The 16,824-nt window shown below is 43.9% G+C and overlaps 2 protein-coding genes across 5 annotated transcripts in view; one reads left to right on the top strand and one right to left on the bottom strand.

Annotated features, from left to right (window-relative positions):
• The window catches only part of LOC118941176, a 34,059-nt gene extending 17,235 nt beyond the window's left edge, over nt 1-16,824 (top strand). Inside the window, exons 1-4 of one of the 3 annotated variants that reach the window (XM_036952962.1) lie at nt 14,539-14,659; nt 14,755-14,813; nt 14,899-16,569; nt 16,753-16,824. In XM_036952962.1, the coding sequence (XP_036808857.1) occupies nt 14,637-14,659; nt 14,755-14,813; nt 14,899-16,265 (1,449 nt within the window). In that variant the 5' untranslated portion in view covers nt 14,539-14,636 and the 3' untranslated portion in view covers nt 16,266-16,569; nt 16,753-16,824. Of the gene's footprint in view, nt 1-14,538; nt 14,660-14,754; nt 14,814-14,898; nt 16,570-16,752 lie in introns of those variants that run through there. The other 2 variants (XM_036952963.1, XM_036952961.1) reach the window with 2 other exon arrangements.
• LOC118941175 (nuclear pore complex protein Nup214-like) lies at nt 2,494-4,853 on the bottom strand. 2 transcript variants are annotated; one of them, XM_036952958.1, is made up of 4 exons: nt 4,700-4,853; nt 4,546-4,604; nt 2,749-4,460; nt 2,494-2,565 (listed from the first exon to the last, which is right to left on the bottom strand). In XM_036952958.1, the coding sequence occupies exons 1-3, from the start codon at nt 4,720-4,722 to the stop codon at nt 2,914-2,916; spliced, it is 1,629 nt and encodes a 542-aa protein (XP_036808853.1). In that variant the 5' UTR covers nt 4,723-4,853; the 3' UTR covers nt 2,494-2,565; nt 2,749-2,913. The 2 variants fall into 2 exon arrangements, with proteins under 2 accessions (XP_036808853.1, XP_036808854.1); XM_036952959.1 differs by having other exon boundaries at nt 4,546-4,575; nt 4,700-4,801.

Here is a 16,824-nt window from a genome sequence, read left to right as displayed (position 1 = left end):
CGGACGTCTAGTAAGGGACCGTACATTTGCAATGTGGACTTTCTCACTAACCATATGGCAAATGTCAAAATGTTCCCTTAAGGTATGTGAAGTCCAACCCTAGGTCTGCCGGCGGCCCTACCCAAAGCCTCTCCTCTAGAAGCTATAGCCTTACCCAGTGTGGGAATAAAATTAAATAAAAAGTAGAACACCAGACCAGAACATTTCTGACCTGCAGGAAATGAATGCAAATTAGAAAGAATTGTTTATTTCCTTTTGTTTATTGTCTATTCCATTTGCTTTGGCAGTGTAAACATATGTTTCCCATGCCAATCAAGCCCCTTGAATTCAATTGAAAGTGTGTGTGAGAGAGAGAGAGAGAGATGTACGTTGTATGCTTATTATGATGATGAAATATCATGGGTGAAGCATATTGTTGAATGGCCTGACGAATAGAGAAGAGAGTGTTGTCTCCCATTAGAGAGAACAGAAGAGTCACCTCCATCCTTTGTTGATTAATAGAACTCATTTTCAGTATGATTTAAGACACCTTTCTCCTCTTCCTGCAAATTTACTCTCTGTCTAAAGGTCCTGTCAACAAGATCGTTTCTGCTGATGCCAATGAAAGGTTTATTTGTAATTTTTTTTTACATTTCTGTATTCCGCGTGAATGTTATTTTTCTCTTTATTTTCTTTCCTATGTATGAATGTTGCCAGGCGTTATGGAAAAAGAGAGGAAAGGAAACGGCTCCTAAAAAAATGATGTCTGTGCCTCCACTTCCTCTGGCAGGAAATAGCATCTTTGATTTGAGCCACCACACATGGATGGTCAATGCATGCGAGGTGTTGCTCTCTCTCTGTTTATTTTACTGTGACAAACTGGTGTGCCCTTCCCGGCTTAGTCATTCACCTCAGTGTAAAAGACAAATGTGTCAACAATATTATAACATCTAAAACCCAAGGGAACATTCTGAATCTAGTCAGACATGGGATCAAGCAATATTCGATATCTTTCAAATACTTTCAGTGTTTGCTTGATCCTGTCTGGAATGCCAGATGGGCAGGATATGGGTTTGTACTTAAGAATATTTTATTAGTTCCACTGAGCCAAGCACAGCTGGAGACATGGAATGATTTTTAATACTATCTTAATCCAGGCTGGTTAGCAGTGCCATGTGTCTGATAAGACGTGAGGGTGAAAGTGTGACATTGTGACAGATATCCTCATCATGGATGGGGGCCTGATGGCACACACTAGCTCCTCCTGCTCACACGCTTCCAGCAGGGGGCAGTAATGATCCCCATCAATCAGATTGACACCTGCCAGACTGGTGGGGAAGAGCAAGAGAGAAAAAGTGTCCTGTGTCTCTCCATATGGAGCATACCTGGTGATGTTTGATTCAGATTGGTCAAGCAGGCACAAACAAGCAGTTAGTGACATTCTGGGTACAAGGTTTGCAAGGTGAAATTCCATTATAGAACCCACACATGCAAATACTCCAATGACAATGCTGCTATTCCTGTTTCCTTTCTGACAGTCATATTCTTAGATGTATATTGGCTATGCTAACATAAGATATGAGGCAAGATGTACAGCTCATTTTGAAACATGGAGCTGAGCTCAGTAACAGGAATGTTTGGCCTGATACCGACGAGACGGCCTTTCGGGAGGTCAGAGAACTGGCAGAGAGGTACCAGAAAAACCTCTCCCTCAACGTGAGCAAGACTAAGGAGCTGATCGTGGACTACAGGAAAAAGCGGGCCGAACAAGTCCCCATTAACGGGCCTGTAATGGAGCAGGTCGAGAGTTAAGTACCTTGGTATCCACGTCGCCAATTAACTCATGGGTCAAACATACCAAGACAGTCGTGAAGAGGGTACGACAACAACCCCCCCCCCCCCCCCCCCCCCCCCAAGAGACGGACAAGAAGTGGCATGGGTCCCCAGAAGGTTTTACAGCTGCACCATCAAGAGCATCCTGACCGGTTGCAGTCCAAGTTAAACTTCTGCCACCGCACAGTAAGCGGTTCCGGAGTGCCAGGTCTAGGACCAAAAGGCTCCTCAATGGCATCACAAGCTATAAGACTGCTGAACAATTCATTTTTAAAAATGAAAGGGGCTTGCAAGTAAACATTATGGCAAAATTCACACTTGTAGTCAGCGTATGTGACAAGTAGTTTGTCATTTTCTGGATGATCAGACAATGGAGAAAAAAAAAATCCATTTACTTTTTTGGAGAGGGGGGGGTTAATGAAATACTTCAGAGAACTTTCAGTAGGGTTTAGTGAGATAGAAAGCAAGTGCATTAGAGTCACCATTAATATTAAGGGCATCAGGCCCAAAACTCTGATTCAGGCTCATTGATTGCAGAGGTCCAGTGATGCAAAAGATCCTGTCAAATGCCAGAGAGCCAACATTTCTTCTACTGGAACAAGCAACCTAACTACCACAACACTGACATCCCTTTGAAGGCATTCAAAACATTTGTCTGAAAACACTTAAATAGATAGACTATTATGTATTAGTACATTTTATTTAAAACAATTGAAGTAGAGAAGTCCTGACAACACTTCCAGGTCACAGCACCTAGAAGACAAAAAGATTAGTAACAAGCATACATGAAAGCAAAGACAGGTGCCAAGGCTGCATTTACACAGGCAGCCAAATTCTGATCTTTTGACTAAGCCAATCGCACAAAGATCAATGAACTGCCTATGTAAACCTAAACAGCCCAAATGGCATAAAAATACAGAGAAACTGAAATCTCACCTCAACTGGTGGCTACAGATCCCACTTCGTCATGTTCTGGACTCCCCTAAAGCTCTGGACTCAATTTAGGTTGTGCTAGGGCCTTTCTGCTTGGCAGATAGTGGTTTGGCTGTGGCTTGCTGACACTTGAAGAGCTGGGTTGAGTGGCTAGGGGAGGCACTACTCCTACCGAGTAGGGTCTTTGAGCCGGTGGATTGTAGATCCGCCGTACAATTCTGGGATGCTGTGCATGATGGTCAGGGCAAAGCGGCGAGGGTTGATCGAGCTGGCACTGCCGGTCCTGCTCTGGGTAGGGCCATAGCTGCTAGACAAGAGGCTCTGGGTGGGACGTCTGGCAGAGCTAGTGTTGGACTTCACTGCATTGAACAAATAGCTGGGCTGATAGCGTTGACTGGGGACAGGTTTAGAGCCACTTGGCTTCTGGGCTGTGGCAGGAGCATTCTGGATGAATGTTGAAGAACTGGCAGCCTGGGTAGAACTGAAGAGGCTGGAGACTGGCCCACTACTGGCAGCATAGCTGGGCTGGTAGCTCCCCCACTGAGCAGACATTTGTCCGTACTTCCCTTGGGCAGGTTTGGCAAGGAGATTCTGGCTGTATGTTGAACCCCTTCCACCTTGGTTAGAGGCAAACAGGCTTGGGCTTGGTCTTGCACCAAGGTCAGAGCCAGGCTTGTAGGCGCCATAGGAGTTTCCACTAGCTGTAGAGCTGGGGCGAAAAAGACTGGAGCGAGAGGCCAGGCTAGAAGTGGGCATGCCGCGACTTGAGGTAGAGGCTCCATCTATTCTCTGGCCAGAGGTTTGGGCATATTGATTGGAAGTTGAAACACTTCTACTGGCAGAGTTGCTCTGGTATTGCATGACATCTTGGGAGAAGCTAGGCTTGTAGCTGTTTGTTGCACTCCCACCTTCAGTAGAACCAAAACTCAGAGGACCTGGTCTAAATGAAGTTTGTGAAGAACCACTTGAGGGAACTTTACGGTCAGGAGTGGAAATTGACCGGGCAGAGATCTCCATGGGTCCCTTGAAAGCCAGGGAAGGGAAGCTGCTCCCTTGCTTCAGGTCCTGGACATAGTGGGTGAGGGAGGTGGTGTGGGTGGCAGTTTGACCATAGAGCCTGGGAGCTCCTCTACTCAGAGTCTGGACAAATTCGCTCTGGGTAGAGCCATAGTTAGGAGTAGATGGTTTCAGGTTAGAGGCAGTTCTACTCTGGACATTAAACACAACATCAGGATTCTGGACTAGTCCAGAGCTGCCGGAGTGAGGCTGTACAGTACGAAGAGTGTTGGCCTGGATTCTCTTTACCTCCCAACTTGAAACTGGCCTTAATGCACTGGGGTCAGTGACACTTTGACCATAGGTTCTGCTGGCCTTGGTTTGATGCTTGTTGTGGGTGACAGAGGATCCGCTGGCTATAGAACCAGAGAGGCTAATGTCAGTATTCTTGGCACGGGTCCTCTTACCCTTTGTCTGGGCGGAGGTAAAGCTGCTGGGGATAGAGCCAGAGCCCCTTGGGGCTGGCTGGAGGGAGCTTGAAGCAAAGCCTCCGAGTGTGTTGTATCCAGTCCCGCGGTAAGTAGCTTCTCTCTGGACCGAACCAGAAGTGTGAGAGGCTGGTCTGAATTGATCCTGGGGATAGCTGCCACCTGTTTGCCTCTGCTCAACTTCCATTCTGGAAGAGCCAGAAAACCCATAGCCTCTTACTCTCTGGGCATCTAAACAGAAGGGAAATTATAGATTCAGTGCCAAACTTGAAGGTTGGTCTGACAAAAGTGACAACGTTTTGTGTTCATGCCTTACCACGTGGAGCCCATGTAAAACTGGAGTGCTCTGCAAACAATGAGCAAAGGAACACAATCCTGTCAAGAAAAGAAGTTGCCATTACACATCAACATTCCAAATACAAGCAGCAACCTTGCAGTTGACCTGAAACACATTGGTCAAAGAATCTTACCCCAAATTAATTCCAAAAGCCATATCAAAGCCTTAAACCACCAACAGCCCAGACAACGCAATACTCCGCAATTTGTAGCTCAGTGCCTTACTGCCATGCTTAGTTGACGTACCAGCTTGGTGTGTATTTATTGCCTGAACCTGCAGTTGCCATCCAATCACTGGCTTATTGATTGATCATTCTCAGCTGTATGTCTTTGTGGAGGGACAGATTTTAAAACAACTAAGGTGAGGACAGAGGACGCGAAGAGTTAAGTAAAGACTTTTGAAATTCACACAAAGAGGGCTAACGTTATGACACCACAATGACATGCAGATGAACATGATCAATCAATCAAACAGTGATGACAACTGGCTGTTCAGGCTATAAATATACACTCAGCTGATATATCAACAACTCAAGGCAGTAAGGCAGCGTTTACACAGGCAGCACAATTCTGATCTTGTTTTTCACTAATTAGTCTTTTGACAAATCAGATCTGCTCTGAAAAAGAGCTGATTTGAAAAGATCTGATGTGATTGGTCAAAAGACAAATGAGTACAAAAAGGATCTGAATTGGTCTGCCTGTGAAAAAGCAGCCTACGTTAGCGAGTTGGCAGCTATTGCGTTGTCTCTGTGGGTTCTGTAGTACTTCATAGCTTTTGGAATACATTTTGGTTACAATGTTTGGGGAAAAAGTGTTTCATATCTACTGAAAAGTTGCTGCTTGTGAAATATGTTGTGTCATTTCTCTCTTGGCTTTTACGTGATTTAACTTGTACAATGTATTCTCTTGACAGGGGATTTGTTTGTTTTGTTCATTGTTTGCAAAAATTCAAATCAAATTTTATTGTTCACATACACATTGTTAGAAGATGTTAATGCGAGTGTAGCGAAATGCTTGTGCTTCTAGTTCCGACTATGCAGTAAAATTTAACTAGTAATCTAACAATTTCAACTACCTTATACACACAAATACACACAAATGTAAAGGGATGAATAAGAAGCAAAAATGAATGGGAAGTCATTGACACCGTACGAAACATATACACGGTGTCCAATACCACTCAATTTGGCGTCGTTTCAATCAAAGTTGATTGCAAATGCCATATGTCAAATACCAAGTGTAGCACTCCAAAAATCCAACAGATGGCGAGTGCGCGCCATTGTGATTTTTCATATTGCAAATGTAACACAAGTCAAGACCCAAGAGTAAAATTTTGAAAAATTGAACATTGAATAAGTGCTTACTGGACTGTTTTTCGACATTCTTTAGATGTTGTGTCAATTACACATGTGTAAGAACTGTATGAATAAACTTTTGTCAAATTTCATTTATTTTTTTTACTTGTCCATAGGGCATATTTTTTTGTCCATTTGCAATATGATTTCATAGGAAGTCAAAAGTCACTGTTTTATTTTGTTTGCCAAATGCCATAAGAAATGTCCAAATGCAATATTAAAGATTTGAAAGTGGCAAATCAGGATGTTATGTCCATTTGCCATGTACGATAAATGGAAGTCGGTTTACAAACCCAAAAGTCAGTGAACCATGTCCAAAAGGCATTTACACTGCCAAAATGATATGTAGCACTATGTTAAGCCATGAATCAACCTAGATGGTCTATTTGTCATGTATGATGAGGGAGAAGTGGGACTGTTGTTTTTTAATGATTTTTTGAAAAACGTCCAAAATGACAAGGGGCACAGGTGGGGGGTGCTCCCTACCCAACCGTGGACCCCTTGCTACCCCGTAATGGCATTAAAAACCATTTAAAAAATGTGCTCCTGGTAACCCGTTCCAATCACCAGGTGCACGGCTGTGCATTTGCAGTATGTTTCAATGTGCATTTACCATCACACATTTGTGATGCCCATGTTTCAATGGGCATTTACCATCGCAAATTTGTCATGCTCAAAAATACTGCAGAAATGCAAAATTGACTGGCCTGATGAACTCGGGATGGCCGGGCAGTGATAGTGGTTCCTCTCCATCGCTCGTTGTGTTGATTTCATCACGTCCATTTCATCATGTTGCAAATGCACTGTGCATTGAGAATATGGAAATGCCATCGCAGGCTCTGTGTGTCTTTAAGCACCGCACTTTGTCACTCCATCCTTGTTGTGTGTGTGTGTGTGTGTGTGTGTGTGTGTGTGTGTGTGTGTGTGTGTGTGTGTGTGTGTGTGTGTGTGTGTGTGTGTGAGAGAACTTTTCTTTGACATCTGTTGTGGAAAATGACTGATTTACAGTTCATGAGGGTTGCTTAATCACACATATGAAGTTTTAAAAAGATCTGACCTTTTTAACCCTTCGAAACAGCGCATATGACACCATTTGAAGGCACTTCCGGTTGGCACAGGAAGCTGAACGTGAACACATATTCTCATTGGGGTAGGCTCTTACAGAATCCTGAGTTTTACGTTTTTATGTTTAGAATTGACTGATCTACACAGGGTTGAATGCAGTGATTTTCATAATTGCAGGTCATGTATATCAAAACACTTTTAGGGTGAATTGAATCACTTACGGTTGCTTCAGGAAGCTTAGATTCAATACAGGTAGACCTCATAGTGTGCGCTGATGGATTGTCATCGAAGACAGGTTCATACGGCATTCATAACCCACATAGGCCTCAGGTTGAATTTAGGGGTGCATGTAATGTATTACTATGGGGAGAGAAGTCATTGAAAACTGTTTGACGTAAACACCTTTTAACTTTTAATGGTTAATGCCACATGGTCAAGTTTAGGCTTGCACCGATCGGGAGGGCCTCAGGAATGTTCCCGAGGTAGAATTGTGCTTCTAACCCTAACTGTTCTCCCGCTGTCACCCAAAAGCCCCTGCAATTTAGGGCCAGGCTTCATTATGAGCTCAGACCGAGCAAGCTACGGTCTAGCGGGGCATCTCGTTGAACTCGGCACAGCCTAGAGATTATGATAATGCCATTGCAGGCTCTGAGTGTCTTTAAGCACCGCACTTTGTCACTCCATCCTTGCTGCGTGTGTGTGTGTGTGTGTGTGTGTGTGTGTGTGTGTGTGTGTGTGTGTGTGTGTGTGTGTGTGTGTGTGTGTGTGTGTGTGTGTGTGTGTGTGTGTGTGTGTGACAGAGCTTTTCTTTGACATCTGTTGGGAGAAATGACTGATTTACAGTTCATGAGGTTTGCCTAATAACCAATATGAAGTTTTGAAACGATCAGACCTTTTTAACCCTTCGAAACAGCACCTATGACAACATTTTACGGCACTTCCGGTTTACGCAGGAAGCTGAAAGTAAACACATATCCTCCTTGGGGTAGTCACTTATATAATATTGAGTTTTAAGTCTTTATGTTAAGAACTGACTTATTTACAGAGGGTTGAATGAGTGTGTGTTATTTCAGAAAATCACAGAAAATCGCAGAAATCTCGCATAGCTCGGAAACACAATTCAAAAAGATTTGTCTGAACAAGCTGCAACTGGATCTCTAACTTAAATAGAAAAAAGCAACAATTTGACATTGTACGATTCCTCTTAAATTACGATAGATAAATGGCTGGTTCTTTTTTTATTGACACCGTAGGTTCATTTACTTTGATGTGAAGCGGAGAAATTTTGTTCTATTTTCATTTTTGACCTTTAATCACATTGAGGCCTGGACGCCATCTTGTTCGGGGCCAACTGCCCATTATGCCAAACCTATGCTCACCAAGTTTCTTCCTGAAACTCAAAATAATTATGTAATTCGTCAGTTATATTTATTTTCTTTCGCCAGTAGAGAAGGCTAAGCACTGCTAGCACTGCTAGTACAGTATTCAGGAGCTGCCAAGTAGCAAGACTATTGGAGTCCAGAATAGCGACACTGCCCTCTGGTGGTTAAATAAAATAAACTGTCATTGAACCCATTGTAATTAGGCGATCTCAGTGGAGAAATATTGTCAAGGGGAAAAAAAGGAAGAAGGGACGTAACACGGTGTGCACATTAATACAAATGAGTGCAGTGAATGAAGTAATTGCAGAAACTTCTGAAGTGAAGAAGTAGATGAATATTCAGAAAATTAAGGAATATAAGGAAACTGAACAATTAACTGTTAAAATGGCAACAATTGGTCAAGTACCAGAGTTTGAGGCTACAAAAGAGGATTTTGATTCCTATTTGGAGCGTTTTGAGCGTTGGCTAGCTGCAAATGAAATCAAAGATGGAAAGAAAGCAAACGTATTTCTCAGTGTTTTGGGTCCAACTGAGTATGCATTGCTGAAAGGTCTCATTGAACCAATGAAAGCAGTGGAGTTGAACTATGCAGAACTGACTGAAACTCTTTCAAGGTATTTCAAGCCTAAGCCAATTCTCATTGCAGAACGTTTCAGATTTTACCAACTTCACCAGAGTCAAGGGGAAACCGTGGCTGACTACATCCTTGCTTTGAAAAGGCTGGCAAGTACATGTGAGTTTGCACGATTTCTTGATGATGCTCTCCGAGACAAGTTTGTATGTGGTCTCACAGGTGAAGCATATCACAGAAGGCTCCTGTCAGAGAACTTTAAGAAAGCCTGTGATATAGCACTTGGACTCGAGCTTGCCCACAGGGATACTATTGAGCTATGCACGTGGTGAAAAAAGCTCACAAAAGTCACACTTTTTTCAGTCCCGTCCTCAAGGTTACACAGGAACAAAGCAGCCTACATCTCAAAGGTCTAAGCCAAGTTGCTACAGATGTGGGGGAGATAATCATCAGCACAGTGAATGTCGATTCCAAAAGGAAAAGTGCCACAATTGTGGAAAGGTTGGACATTTACAGAGAGTGTGTAAAGCCTTGAAACGCACAGCAAGAGCGCACAAAGTGTCAGACGCAGCACAAGACGAGGAAGGTACAACTGAAACAGTATTGGAACTGTTCACAGTATACACAGCTCAACAACTAAAATATTGTCACGTTCTGACCTCTATTTCTGTTGTTTTGTATTTATTTAGTATGGTCAGGGCGTGAGTTGGGTGGGCAGTCTATGTTTGTTTTTCTATGTTTTGGGGCATTTCTATGTTTTCGGCCTAGTATGGTTCTCAATCAGAGGCAGGTGTCATTAGTTGTCTCTGATTGAGAATCATACTTAGGTACCCTGGGTTTCACTGTGTGTTTGTGGGTGATTGTTCCTGTCTCTGTGTTTGTTGTCACAGGATAGGCTGTATAGGTTTTCACGTTCCGTTTGTTGTTTTGTAGATTTAAGTTATTTCATGTATCGTTCAGGTTTCCATTAAAGAACATGAGTAACCACCACGCTGCTTTTTGGTCCGCTTCTCCTCCTACAGACGAACGTCGTTACAAAGATGGAATCTATCTCAACATGGAGTTAGCGGGAAAACCAATAAAAATGCAGCTGGACACCGGAGCGTCTGTATCTCTGGTTCCAGAGAGACTCTACAAAGAAAAACTGAAAGAGTGCCCTCTTCAGCCTGCATCCATCCGCCTTTCTTCATACACTGGTGACACTATTCCTGTGTTAGGGCAGATCCAGGTACCAGTCCGGTATGAGGGGAAGGAGTGGACGCTACCGCTTGTCATTGTTAAAGGAGAAAAATCAGCCTTGCTAGGCAGAAACTGGCTACAAAAGATCACGTTGAACTGGGGAGAAATCTTCAGTCTGAGAAATGACAAACCAGTGAGTCAGGCTCACTAACTCACTAACATGCTGGAGAAGCACAAAGAACTTTTCAAAGATGGCTACGGTGAAATACAAGACTTCACAGCAAAAGTCAGAGTGCAAGAAGGAACCAAGCCTATCTTTCACATACCACGTCCAGTTCCCTATGCTCTTAAGGAAGCAGTAGAGAAGGAACTGGACAACCTACAGAAGAATAACATAATCACGAAAGTAGCGAGGAGCGACTGGGCCGCTCCGATTGTTGTAGTCCCAAAGAGAGACAAGACCGTCAGAATGTGCGGTGACTACAAGGTCACAGTAAATCGCTGCATACTACCAGAGGAATATCCACTACCAAACGCTGAAGATCTGTTTGCCACTCTAGCTGGTGGGAAGGTTTTCAGTAAGCTGGACCTGGCTTTCGCTTATCAGCAACTGAAGCTGGATCCGGAGTCGGAACAGTATCTGACCATCAATACACACAAGGGGCTATTCAGATTCAATCGCTTGGCCTATGGAATCTCGACAGCTCCAGCGATATTCCAACACACAATGGATCAGATCTTGGACGGTATAGACAATGTTGTGTGCTTCATGGACGACATCCTCGTGTCAGCACCAACCATTGGAGAGCACCTTGTAGTGCTGGACAAAGTGATGTCAAGACTGGAGAAATACGAAGTGAGAATGAAACGCAGCAAGTGTGAGTTCCTCCAGGACTCAGTGGAGTATCTCGGATACAAGATTGATGCACAAGGCCTGCACCCAACCAACAGCAAGGTGGAAGCAATCGTAAACGCACCAGCACCCACAAATATCTCAGAGCTGAGGTCATTTTTGGGGCTCCTGAACTATTACGGAAAGTTTGTGGCAAACTTGTCCACATTGTTGCATCCGCTTCACCAACTGCTGCAGGCCGATACAAAGTGGAATTGGTCCCCACAATGCGAAGAAGCATTCAAGACTTGCAAACAGCGTCTGCTAAAGAGCAAGTGGCTTGCCCACTATAACACAGAGATGAAGCTGAGACTCGCGTGTGATGCATCTCCATAAGGAGTAGGAGCCGTCATCTCACATGTTCTACCGTCAGGTGAAGAACACCCTATTGCATTTGCATCACGGACTCTGTCACCAAGTGAGAAAAATTATGCTCAAATTGAGAAGGAAGCCCTGAGCATAATATTCAGAGTGAAGAAGTTTCACAAATACCTCTACGGAAGGAAGTTCCAACTGCTGACAGATCACAAGCCTCTGTTGGCCATCCTGGGACCAAAATCAGCTATAACAACCCTTGCTGCACTTCGAATGCAACGTTGGGCTCTGATATTGTTAGCCTACGACTACGAGATTGAGTACAGAGGTGTTCCATTCAACTCCGGCCATTGTTATATATATATATATGTACACAAACACACACACACACACACCCAAACAAACCAACACACACACACACACACACACAGCAAGGATGGAGAGACAAAGTACGGTGCTTAAAGACACACAGAGCCTGCGATGGCATTTCCATATTCTCAAGGCCGTGCAGAGTTCAACGAGATGCCCCGCTTGACCGTAGGCCCAAAATTAAGCCTGGCCCTACATTTAATTTGCTTTTGGGTGACAGTGAGAGAACCGTTAGGATGAGAGGCACAATTCGACCTCAGGTATGTTCCTGTGGTCCTCCCGATCTGTGCAAGCCTAACCTTGACCGTGTGGCATTAACCCTTAACAGTTAATCATGGTTTCTTGATCTCACAGATTACAATGACATCTCTCCTTATAGGAATACATTGCCTGCTCCCCTAAATTCAACCTAGAGCCTATGTGGGTTAATAATGCCTTATGAACCTGTCTTCGATGACAATCCATCAGGCCACTATGAGGTCTACCTGTGTCGATTCTAAGCTTCCCCAAGAAACCGGAAGTGGTTCAAATCACCCTGAAAAGGTTTTTTCCATACCCAACCTGATGTTTGATAGAAATTGTGCATTCAACCCTGTGTAAATCAGTCAGTTCTTAACGTACAGACTTAATACTCACTTACTTTTAGCTTCCTGTGCCAACCGGAAGTGCCATAATTGGTGTCATAGGGGCTGTTTCGAAGGGTTAAAAAAGTCAGATCTTTCCAAAACAAAATCAGTCATGTCTCCCATAAAATTTCCAAGAAAAACTCTCACACACACACACACAGCTTGGACGGAGGGACACAGTGTGGTGTGTAGAGACAGACAGAGCCTGCAATAGTTAACTTTGTTCGAACTATTAAAGAACCGTCAGACCTAGAGTTCTGAAACTTTAGAAACCTGTTCTACAGCTCAGGTCGATAGTGCGTGGTGAGTTCTGTGGCTCTAGAAGGTTCCTTGACCGAGAAACAGCCTCATACATTTTAAATTACTTCAATTCATTTTGACCATTACGGAAATGACGACATTTAGATAAGTCCCAGAGTCGCACGACTAGGTCCATTGAAACCGGCTCGGCCCATAGAGACGGACCCCAACGTTTCTGCCTGATAGCTCATTCAGGGACCCCACCCCGTAGCAAGGCATGGAAAAAACTGGATTTTCAGCACCAATTAAGGTCTTGCTCGGGCACCGAATGACCTATCGAGCCGAAACTCCCTCATCATACATGACAAATAGACCATCTAGGTTGATTCATGGTTCATTAACATAGTGCTTATGGCCTTTGGCAAACAAACAAAAAACAGTGACTTTTGACTTCCTATGAAATCGTATTGCAAATGGACAAAACATATGCCCTATGGACAAGTTAAAACAAATGATAATGAAATATGACAAAAGTATATTCATACAGTTCTTACACATGTGTAATTGACACAAAATCTAAAGAATTTCGAAAAACATTCCAGAAAGCACTTTTTTAAGGGGGTGATACGTTTTTGAATGTTTTTTACTCTTGGGTCTTGACTTGTGTTACATTTGCAATATGAAAAATCACAGTGGAGCGCACTCGCCATCTGTTGGATTTTTGGAATGCTACACTTGGCATTTACCATATGGCATTTGCAATCAACTTTGATTGAAACGACACCGAATTGAGTGGTATTGGACACCGTGTATATGTTTCGTACGGTGCCAATGACTTCCCATTCATTTTTGTCCATTTCAGGGGGGTGTTCACTTACATAGAGAGGCTGCTGACAACATACAGACTCAAATCTCTGGCCAATTAAATAAACTGACTTAATAAAGGTATCACTAGTCACTTTAAATAACGCCACTTTAATAATGTTTACATATCCTACATTACTCATCTCATATGTGTATACTGTATTCTACACCATCTACTGCATCTTGCCTATGCCGCACGCCATCGCTCATTCTATTTTTATATGTACATATTCTTACGCATCACTTTACATTTGTGTGTATTTGTGTGTATAAGGTAGTTTTTTTTTGTATAAGGTAGTTGAAATTGTTAGATTACTAGTTAGATTTTACTGCATAGTCGGAACTAGAAGCACAAGCATTTCACTACACTCGCATTAACATCTTCTAACAACGTGTATGTGACCAATAAAATTTGATTTGAATTTTTGCAAACAATGAACAAAACAAACAAATCCCCTGTCAAGAGAATACATTGTACAAGTTAAATCACGTAAAAGCCAAGAGAGAAATGACACAACATATTTCACAAGCAGCAACTTTTCAGTAGATATGAAACACTTTTTCCCCAAACATTGTAACCAAAATGTATTCCAAAAGCTATGAAGTACTACAGAACCCACAGAGACAACGCAATAGCTGCCAATTCGCTAACGTAGGCTGCTTTTTCACAGGCAGACCAATTCAGATCCTTTTTTTACTCATTTGTCTTTTGACCAATCACATCAGATCTTTTCAAATCAGCTCTTTTTCAGAGCAGATCTGATTTGTCAAAAGACTAATTAGTGAAAAACAAGATCAGAATTGTGCTGCCTGTGTAAACGCTGCCTTACTGCCTTGAGTTGTTGATATATCAGCTGAGTGTATATTTATAGCCTGAACAGCCAGTTGTCATCACTGTTTGATTGATTGATCATGTTCATCTGCATGTCATTGTGGTGTCATAACGTTAGCCCTCTTTGTGTGAATTTCAAAAGTCTTTCCTTAACTCTTCGCGTCCTCTGTCCTCACCTTGGTTGTTTTAAAATCTGTCCGCTCCACAAAGACATACAGCTGAGAATGATCAATCAATAAGCCAGTGATTGGATGGCAACTGTAGGTTCAGGCAATAAATACACACCAAGCTGGTACGTCAACTAAGCATGGCAGTAAGGCACTGAGCTACTAATTGCGGAGTTTTGCGTTGTCTGGGCTGTTGGTGGTTTAAGGCTTTGATATGGCTTTTGGAATTAATTTGGGGTAAGATTCTTTGACCAATGTGTTTCAGGTCAACTGCAAGGTTGCTGCTTGTATTTGGAATGTTGATGTGTAATGGCAACTTCTTTTCTTGACAGGATTGTGTTCCTTTGCTCATTGTTTGCAGAACACTCCAGTTTTACATGGGCTCCACGTGGTAAGGCATGAACACAAAACGTTGTCACTTTTGTCAGACCAACCTTCAAGTTTGGCACTGAATCTATAACTTCCCTTCTGTTTAGATGCCCAGAGAGTAAGAGGCTATGGGTTTTCTGGCTCTTCCAGAATGGAAGTTGAGCAGAGGAAAACAGGTGGCAGCTATCCCCAGGATCAATTCAGACCAGCCTCTCACACTTCTGGTTCGGTCCAGAGAGAAGCTACTTACCGCGGGACTGGCTACAACACACTCGGAGGCTTTGCTTCAAGCTCCCTCCAGCCAGCCCCAAGGGGCTCTGGATCTATCCCCAGCAGCTTTACCTCCGCCCAGACAAAGGGTAAGAGGACCCGTGCCAAGAATACTGACATTAGCCTCTCTGGTTCTATAGCCAGTGGATCCTCTGTCACCCACAACAAGCATCAAACCAAGGCCAGCAGAACCTATGGTCAAAGTGTCACTGACCCCAGTGCATTAAGGCCAGTTTCAAGTTGGGAGGTAAAGCGAATCCAGGCCAACACTCTTCGTACTGTACAGCCTCACTCCGGCAGCTCTGGACTAGTCCAGAATCCTGATGTTGTGTTTAATGTCCAGAGTAGAACTGCCTCTAACCTGAAACCATCTACTCCTAACTATGGCTCTACCCAGAGCGAATTTGTCCAGACTCTGAGTAGAGGAGCTCCCAGGCTCTATGGTCAAACTACCTCCCTCACCCACTATGTCCAGGACCTGAAGCAAGGGAGCAGCTTCCCTTCCCTGGCTTTCAAGGGACCAATGGAGATCTCTGCCCGGTCAATTTCCACTCCTGACCGTGAAGTTCCCTCAAGTGCTTCTTCACAAACTTCATTTAGACCAGGTCCTCTGAGTTTTGGTTCTACTGAAGGTGGGAGTGCAACAAACAGCTACAAGCCTAGCTTCTCCCAAGATGTCATGCAATACCAGAGCAACTCTGCCAGTAGAAGTGTTTCAACTTCCAATCAATATGCCCAAACCTCTGGCCAGAGAATAGCTGGAGCCTCTACCTCAAGTCGCGGCATGCCCACTTCTAGCCTGGCCTCTCGCTCCAGTCTTTTTCGCCCCAGCTCTACAGCTAGTGGAAACTCCTATGGCGCCTACAAGCCTGGCTCTGACCTTGGTGCAAGCCCAAGCCTGTTTGCCTCTAACCAAGGTGGAAGGGGTTCAACATACAGCCAGAATCTCCTTGCAAAACCTGCCCAAGGGAAGTACGGACAAATGTCTGCTCAGTGGGGGAGCTACCAGCCCAGCTATGCTGCCAGTAGTGGGCCAGTCTCCAGCCTCTTCAGTTCTACCCAGGCTGCCAGTTCTTCAACATTCATCCAGAATGCTCCTGCCACAGCCCAGAAGCCAAGTGGCTCTAAACCTGTCCCCAGTCAACGCTATCAGCCCAGCTATTTGTTCAATGCAGTGAAGTCCAACACAGAGCCTCTTGTCTAGCAGCTATGGCCCTACCCAGAGCAGGACCGGCAGTGCCAGCTCGATCAACCCTCGCCGCTTTGCCCTGACCATCATGCACAGCATCCCAGAATTGTACGGCGGATCTACAATCCACCGGCTCAAAGACCCTACTCGGTAGGAGTAGTGCCTCCCCTAGCCACTCAACCCAGCTCTTCAAGTGTCAGCAAGCCACAGCCAAACCACTATCTGCCAAGCAGAAAGGCCCTAGCACAACCTAAATTGAGTCCAGAGCTTTAGGGGAGTCCAGAACATGACGAAGTGGGATCTGTAGCCACCAGTTGAGGTGAGATTTCAGTTTCTCTGTATTTTTATGCCATTTGGGCTGTTTAGGTTTACATAGGCAGTTCATTGATCTTTGTGCGATTGGCTTAGTCAAAAGATCAGAATTTGGCTGCCTGTGTAAATGCAGCCTTGGCACCTGTCTTTGCTTTCATGTATGCTTGTTACTAATATTTTTGTCTTCTAGGTGCTGTGACCTGGAAGTGTTGTCAGGACTTCTCTACTTCAATTGTTTTAAATAAAATGTACTAATACATAA

The sequence above is a fragment of the Oncorhynchus mykiss genome, chromosome 18 (genome assembly GCF_013265735.2).
Source record: "Oncorhynchus mykiss isolate Arlee chromosome 18, USDA_OmykA_1.1, whole genome shotgun sequence".
Taxonomy (NCBI): Eukaryota; Metazoa; Chordata; class Actinopteri; order Salmoniformes; family Salmonidae; genus Oncorhynchus; species Oncorhynchus mykiss.
Note: the sequence above shows the minus strand (reverse complement) of the source record. Positions and strands in the feature narration are given on the sequence as shown.

Coding starts and splice junctions, on each gene's coding strand:
- LOC118941175 (XM_036952958.1), bottom strand. CDS start 4,722: ATGGCTTTTGGAATTAATTTGGG. Junction 4,605..4,699: donor GCTTTTGGAATTAATTTGGG/GTAAGATTCTTT, acceptor TTTTCTTGACAG/GATTGTGTTCCTTTGCTCAT. Junction 4,461..4,545: donor TTTTACATGGGCTCCACGTG/GTAAGGCATGAA, acceptor CCTTCTGTTTAG/ATGCCCAGAGAGTAAGAGGC.